We start from the raw sequence: 7,811 nt of genomic DNA, 5'->3' as shown, positions 1-7,811 counted from the left end.
CAGGGTTGTATCTGGTGGTGGTGCAGTCCCACACGTAGTGGGAGTGAGCTTGATAGGTTGAGCTCTCTGCTGTGAAATGTCCCTACTACCCAAGCTTCTGCATCAGTCATGAACCAAAGCCATCTCCATGCCACTATCTCCAATCACTTGTTGCTTTAATGCTCTCCTGGGCTCTTGGTAGCCACTGGTACCTGGGAAGGAGTTTTAACACATGGAGAGCACATCCACAGCTGGCACCAGACCAACTACTTGAATCCCCCCCCAAAATAAAACCTAACAATGGTGGAATCTGCAAAATCCAGATTTTGGTTGGTGGTTCTCTAGTGGTACCCCTCAGTCCTTTCTCTGGACCGCAGCTTTTTTTGGAGATCTCTGCAGCCATTTTGGCATGGGAGCTTTGTGCCTTTCCTTGACACAGTCAAGGCTGCTCATCAAACAACATTGGTCACAATATTGGTCCCTGCTGCCTTCCTCTGCTACCCGTGACTGTCTGTCTGGGAGATTTTTCCATCTCCCAGGAGTGTTACTGTGATAAGCTAAATATCTCCCTTCCATGCCCAAAGTATGAATTGGCCACCAGCATGGATTTGCAATTTATATGTTAATTGTATCTGCCTCCAGGGACAGTGCTGACCTCCAGAAAGGAGGGTTTAATTGAAAAATATGCAAAGGATGCTCCTGACTTTTCATCCGGAGAGGAATTTTCCCCTGGTCCGTGCAGATGGCTGAGAACAAGCAGCCTTTCCAGAGAGGCACTGAGCCTCACCTGCACTGATGAACGGGGTCTTGCTAATCAGGCTTCAGCCTGTGCCACGTAAGAGAAGGCAGGGTAATCACATTTGCTCCTAGCTGACAAAAAGAAGGTCCTTTAATCAGCATCCTCTGGGCTTTGACCCCCGTGCTAATGATCTGGCACCCGGTGGGATGCTGGAAAAGTTCAAAATTTTAAGAGGAATTCCAGCAAAGTAATTGTTGGTGTCTCCACACCTCTGAAAATGTCACAAGAGGAGATTTAAAACAGCACCCAAGTAAGTGGAGAAGATGGTGTGGTGCCTAGCATTCCTGGGAGCTCCAGGCTTTCTGCATTAGGGGAAAAAGGAAAGCAGGATTTTTCCCAAGAGCCTGCTGATCCCCAGAGATGGACTGAAACAGAGAGGTACTGCTAAAGCTGGCACAGCGCTCAGGCAACAAGATGATTGCAAAGATGCACCCACTAGGGACTGGAAACACCCGTGGAAATGTTCCTGCACAGCCTGGCTCTGCTTTCCCACTGGGAAACTGGTGCCGTGATTTACTGGGAACCTCTGCCCCGTGCAGGGAAATCTGCCGGCAGCAGCAAGACCAGGCAGGTTGGGATGGTGCATTTCCCACTGCAACAGGGGTGGGAAAACTGGGGAGAAGGGAAAAGCAGCAACTTGCTGAAGGTCATTCAGCAAACCAGGGACAGGAGGAGGACCCGGTGTCCTGGCTGCTGGCCCATGCTTGTCCCCAAGCTCTCGGGATTTCCGTGCGCTCACAGTAAGATGACAGGAATGAAAACAGAGCTGGAAAAGCAATAAAGCCCTAATCCTCACAATCCTTGCCTTCTTTCCCCGAAAGCCCATCGCTTCTGCAAGGGCCCTGCGGCATCGCAGCAGGATGCCTTGTACCTACCGACTGCATTGCAGAGCACACACGCAGGCAAATTAAATTGCTGTTGTTCTGGCATTACTTCATCTTAGGCCTTTTGTTTATCTACCTTATTTCCAGAAGTTTATTTGGGTTTAGGAGCATCTCTTACATTTCAGCAAAATAAAAAAACCAAGAGGTGAGGATTCTCTGGTTTAGATTTCTTTCCTGTCTGAGTAGGAAAAGCAGCTCTGCACCCTGGAGAATGGTTTTCCTATGGGAAAGGGAACTGGAGCCCAGCACAGCCCATTCTGAAACAAAACAGGAAAATCATCTCAGTGATTGCACGAATGAACAGCAGAGCCATGTGTCCCCTACACCCATCATTGCTGCCAGCCCACTGAGCTGAGAAGCCACCAGGAATGAGACTGGGACAAAGTCCCGCTGAGGACTTACGCCCTGTAAGAGGGAAAGGGCTGAAAGAAGCCTTTCCTGACCCATTAATATGTAGGAATTCTGCTGAGGGGAAGGTCTTCACTGGCAACCTCGATGCAAAGAGGCTTCACCGTCATCTTCAGATGGGTTTTGCCTGTGCCTGGTGCCTGGGACACTGTGGTGACACCACTGGAGAGGAAAGATACCACTTTTGCTGCCCATCCTGGTGCCTTCACCGAACAGACAGGGACTACACAGTACCCACATTTCCCCCCAAATCCTAGAAACCTCCCCAAAACCACTGGCAAACTTGCTGGGATGAGAGACAGCAACTAAATCTGCAGCAAGTTAATGATGGCAGCCCAGAGATTGACTCATCAGGCGAATAACTCCCAGGGACGGAGAGCGGTCCCCGAGCATCGCTCGCTGCCCTGTGCCACCTCTGAGAAACTCCCACGCTGGAGCAGTATTTCAGCCTTTCGTGGGATTTCATTAAGGGTTATTAGCAGCTCCGTAATCGCCGCTGGAGCAGGGTTTCGTGTTCTGCTTAATGAAGTGTCAGTGCTTCTGAAGGGAAGATACGTGTTTTAATGATGGTTTAAGGCTGCGGTGGAAGCGTGCAGGCAGGGAGGGAGAGACGGACAGTCTGGAAACCCAGATGAGGGCAGTCCTCAGCACCAACTGTCCCAGAACCTTATTTCATCCCCATTTTATCCAGACGTGGGGTTCCACCACCAGGAGTGAGTCAAACAACAGGGATGCAGGAGATGTAATTTAACAGGAAAATTTGCTTTTTTGGTGCTTTACTCCATCTAGTGCCGACAGAGCGAGGCTCAAAGGGGACACGGGTGTTGGTGGAACCCTTGGGAGCCCTTTTGGGAACCTGCCCCTGGGGAAGTCACCTTGTCCCATAGACCTTCTCCCCCGGCACTGTGTGGCACCCCACTCTCCGTGGGGAGCAGCCCTGGCTTGTCCCAGCCTCTGGGGAGGAATGACCCTGCTCCCAGCCACACAGAATGAAAAAAACCAAACCAAAATAAGCCCAGACGCACCAGTCCAGCTCCACATCCCCAGCATAGGGGATGAGCAGCCACGGTCGGCAAGCTGGCAAGACACAGGGTGGTTTGCAGATACAGTAAGCTCCTCCAGAGACCCCTCATGCACCCCAGTTCAGAGTCAGCACCCACGTCCTGTCCTGGTTTTGGCTGGGATAGAGTTATTTTTCTTCCTAGTAGCTGGTATAGTGTTATGTTTTGGGTTTAGTATGAGAAAAATGTTGATAACACACTCATGTTTTCAGTTGTTGCTAAGTAGTGTTTACACTCAGTCAAGGATTTTTCAGCTTCTCACACCCAGCCAGCAAGAAGGCTGGAGGGGCACAAGAAGCTGGGAGGGGACACGGCCAGGACAGCTGGCCCAAACTGGCCAAAGGGGTATTCCATACCATGTGGTGTCATGCCCAGTATATAAACTGGGGGGAGTTGGCCGGGGGGGGGGCAGATTGCTGCTCGGGAACTGACTGGCCATCAGTCAGTGAGTGGTGAGCAATTGCATTGTGCATGACTTGTTTTGTATATTCCAATCTTTTTATTATTATTGTCATTTTATTATCATTATTATTTATTTCCTTTCTGTCCTGTTAAACTGTTCTTATCTCAACCCATGAGTTTTACTTTTTTCCCCGATTCTCTCCCCCATCCCGCTGGGTAGGGGGGAAGCGAGTGAGTGGCTGGGTGGGGCTTTCCCGCCGGCTGGGGTTAAACCACGACACATCCCTATGCGGAGGGATGCCCCAGGCAGCCCTGCCCCTACCCCTGCTCACTGGATCCGATATCCACAAACACAGCCCCAACCCCGCACCAAGGGGCTGTAGCATTTTTAGGCCATCCCGTGATCGGCCGTGGGGTCGCCCACACCGCAGCGGGGCTGGGAGCTGCGGGAAGACCCCATCCCCCTTGGGGTGCCCATTTTCACTTGCGACTTCAGCTGAAGATCTGCAAAACTTCTACTTTATTACTCCTAATTGAATGCCAGAAGATAAAAAGTCTCCTTTGCATCCCGTCTGTGGGATAGCATGGGCATCACTTTCCCCATCACAGCACGTCCTCCACTGCTTCTTGCTCCCCAAAAATGAACCCAAAACAGCAAGACACAGGGATGCTCCACAGTCTGGCCCCGGTCCAGTACCCAACACATTTGGTGGGGACAGGAGCACCCCATAGCACCACACATTTTCTGCAAGCAGCTTGCTGGGAGAAAGGAGGTAGAGCTCCGCTCTCGTCCTGGTCCCTACCTGGGCAGCCAGACTGGTTGAACTGGGCACAGGCAGGCATCCTGCCACCCCAGGGCTTGCTGGGGCAGGTCACTGGGGGACGGGGCTGAGTGCTTGTGTCTTGCCTGGCCAAAAAGCAGTGGTGGCAAAGAGGGAAGGGGGGATGCGTCTGCCTCGTCAAGAGGGTCAGTGGCCGCAAGATTCTGGTGATGGAAATGGAGCAGCAAGGCGGGAGAGGGGAAAAAAGGAGAAAAAAAGGATGCAAAAAGCAAGAAAACGGAGTGGGTCAGCTGCAACTGAGGGTCTCAGAGCCAGAGCTGGGGGAAAAGGAAAAGAGAGGGGCCAAGATGAGGCCCAGAGGGGCAGCAAACCTCATCCCACCTCAGGTGGCCTCTACCTGACCAGGTAGGAGCAGAGAAAGCCCCCAGGGCCAAGCGGTGGCACTCAAGGCTGCAAGGGCTGGGGGACTACCCGAGGCAGAGGGGACAGGGATCGTGCCAGGTCCCGGGCCGTGCCATCCAGCTCCAGGCCGTGCCCCCGGTCAGGGTGGGGGGCGGCAGGGGGCCGAGGTCCATGGGTGCGCTGGTGGCGGGTGAGGTGTGAACGGCGGCTGAAGCACTTGGCGCAGAGCGGGCAGCAGTAGGGCCGCTCGCCGGTGTGCAGGCGCTGGTGGATGACCAGCTCGGAGCGCTGGGTGAAGGCTTTGCCGCAGCTGGGGCAGGGGAAGGGACGTTGGCCCAGGTGGGCTCGGCGATGCTTGGCCAGGTTGGAGCTGACGCTGAAGCGTCGCCCGCACTCAGGGCAGCCGTAGGGCCGCTCGCCCGTGTGCCGGCGCTGATGGATGGTAAGGTCAGAGCGCTGCAGGAATCGCTTGCCGCAGTCCCCGCACTGGTGCGGCCGCTCGCCCGAGTGGATGCGCCGGTGCTTGCTGAGGGCCGAGCGCTGCGTGAAGCCTTTGCCGCACTCGGCACACGGGTAACACTGGCGGCTCCCAGCTGGCAGAGGGGAAACCACAGCCACTGGGCTGCTTGTCCAGCCCACGGGTACCTCGGCCGGGCGGCCCCGGTGGCTGCCTCGCCGTCTGAAAGCCACACGGGAGCCCTGGGGCCGGATGCCTTTGGTGGTCACTGGGGTACGCTGGTGCCTGGCCAGCCCGGCGCCGAGGCGGACGCGGCGCCTGTGGGCTGGGCACTCGCAGGGGGTTCTGTGCTGGGGGAGGACGGGGGATGCCGGCCCTGCACACCTCCCAGAAGCTGGGCACTTGCACGGGCTCCCCACGGGCCAGGGCCGGAGGGCCAGCTCTGCCCACGGCAGGAGACATTTGGCAGCCTCCACACCAAGCAGGGGGGTCCGTGGCGAGGCAGAGAGCTCTTCACCGTCTGCGCAACCATGGAGCATCTCCTCCAGCGCTCCACCACCTTTTGGGGGGGCATCGCCCTGCCCACTGCAGTCCTCCTTGCACCCAGACCGGGGACCTTGGTCTGGCTCCTCCAACTGAGGTTTCAGGGGGGCTGGGGTATCTCTGGCTGTCCTGACGGCTTCCCCACAAGCCGATGTACTGGGGGGGCCTGTTGAGGGGCTCTCCTGTGCCCCATCAGGGCCTTGCTGGCATGCCTGGGCTGCGTCCTGCTCCGAGCTCTGGGGGACACTCCCTGCAGTCACCCCTGAGAAGATGCCCCATGCACCCGCCGTCACTGTATTGCCATCCCAAGGACGCATCTCTTCCGTCACCATCTCAGTCCCACTGCCCGCTGGAACAGAGAGAGAGGAACACACTGCTTAGGGGAAAGGAGGGCCGAGAGGAAACCCACAGCAGTCTGCTGCCATGCCGGCTGCTCCGGGGCATCTCTGCTCTGCCGGCTCTTACCTCTGCCTCTGGGGCCCTTCACAGCCCTCCGGCACCGCCGGACTCTCCCTTCCTGCTTCTGCTCCTCCATCAGCTCCTGCAGCATCTTCTCCACCTGGCTCCGGCCGATGGTTTGCAGGACGGCCTTCAGCTGCTTCCGAAAATCGGGCAAAGACAGCCCCAGGCACAAGGGGGTTGTTGCCAGACCGTACGGCAGCTCCGGCTGCCCCTGGGGAGGCTCTAGGTCTGCATCTGCAAAGCATTGGAGGAGATGACGCTAGGAAAGCAATGCTAACACAGAGCTCCTGCTGCTCCTCAGGTGGGTCACCCCTCCACAGGGCTGTCACCCCCCTGTCCCCAGCCACCGGCAGCTCTGAGACGGCCAGGCTCAGAAGATGCCAGTGACAACAGGACCGTGGTACGGGAACAAAACGCCACGTGACAGCAAACAAAGAAAGATTTTTCCTTGCTCATCCCCACCACGAGCGCCAGGAGCTGCAGAGGCAGCTCAGGACAGGGCAGAGGCTGTCGTTCCCCAAGCATGGTATAACACATCTGTGCTAGGCAGAACAGAGACAAGTTTTGGCAGAGATTTATTAACTTGCCCCAGCTCTGTACGGGAGCCTGCGGTCTTTAAGACACCCGGGCCTGCTTTGGGCTGTGAAAATGGTAGTGCTGTCCTCTGAAATGCCCACTGAGAACAGGCACAAAACAGGGATAATAACTGCCATTGCGTCCCTTCTGCCAGCTAACTCACCATGCAGCAAACTTTGGCGCCTGGGGGGCTCAGTCAGGGCAGCTATCCGAGGCCAGCTGATGGCAATCTCTTCCACTAGCAGAAAACAGAGCAGGGATTAGGAACACGCACAGAAATTACAAAGGTTTCTCCTCCCCAGCTACAACGCCGTGAAAGGAAGCAGGACAGCAAAAATAAAACCTCCACAGAAGCCTCCTCCTCTGCTTCAGAGCGAGATCAGCCCCCGCCTCGAGCCAGCAGCAGTCCCCGCAAAACCCCGAGACGATCCCCAGCTACGGGTACATTTCTCTGAGCATCTCGTCCTGGCTCCCCAGAGGTGACGCCTACCCGTGACACTGTGGAAGGGACAAATGACACATGCTGAGGCCGGCCCCGGCCGCTCTCCTCGGTAGAAGGGAGCTGGGACACAGTCGCGGTGGCTGAGCTGACCTGTCCCTGCAGGACTGAGGGTTGCAGGGACAAGGAGGGGGGTTTACACCCCAGCCCAGCCCGAAATCCCGAGAAGGGATGTCGGGGTCACCGCGGCGGTCCGAAAGCGCAGAGGCGCAACGGGGCCTTTTGCTCGAGGAGCTCCAGCCGGACAAGGCAGGGCTGAGGGGGCCAAAGCCCGCCCGGTGCCACCGCTGCAGGGTCCTTACCCAGGGAGATGACCGACTCGTAGCCGTCCTGCATCGCGCCGTGGGGCTCTCGGGGCCCCGCTCCGGGCCTCCCTGCGCCTGCGAGGGAAGGGATTGCCGTTCACACCGGTGCTGCTCCACCCTGCCCCGCACCGGGCCCTGCTCCTGCCCTGCCCCACGCTAAGCCCTGCTCCAGCCCGGCCCCAGCCCGGCTCGCCGAGGGCCGAGCTGCGGGCAAGGGACGGGCGGGCCCGGCACCGCGCCGGGAGCCTCCCC

General features: G+C 57.2%; 1 protein-coding gene across 1 annotated transcript; it reads right to left on the bottom strand.

Annotated features, from left to right (window-relative positions):
* Positions 1 to 4,759: 4,759 nt before the first annotated feature.
* On the bottom strand, positions 4,760 to 7,590 carry LOC104828018 (zinc finger protein 672-like). Its single transcript, XM_010561449.1, has 4 exons — positions 7,557 to 7,590; positions 6,919 to 6,993; positions 6,183 to 6,413; positions 4,760 to 6,066 (listed from the first exon to the last, which is right to left on the bottom strand). Exons 1-4 carry the CDS (start codon positions 7,588 to 7,590, stop codon positions 4,760 to 4,762), a joined length of 1,647 nt encoding a protein of 548 aa, XP_010559751.1.
* Between the last annotated feature and the right edge of the window lie 221 nt (positions 7,591 to 7,811).

The sequence above is a fragment of the Haliaeetus leucocephalus genome, unplaced genomic scaffold, assembly GCF_000737465.1.
Source record: "Haliaeetus leucocephalus isolate CR32 unplaced genomic scaffold, Haliaeetus_leucocephalus-4.0 Scaffold144, whole genome shotgun sequence".
Classification (NCBI taxonomy): Eukaryota; Metazoa; Chordata; class Aves; order Accipitriformes; family Accipitridae; genus Haliaeetus; species Haliaeetus leucocephalus.
Note: the sequence above shows the minus strand (reverse complement) of the source record. Positions and strands in the feature narration are given on the sequence as shown.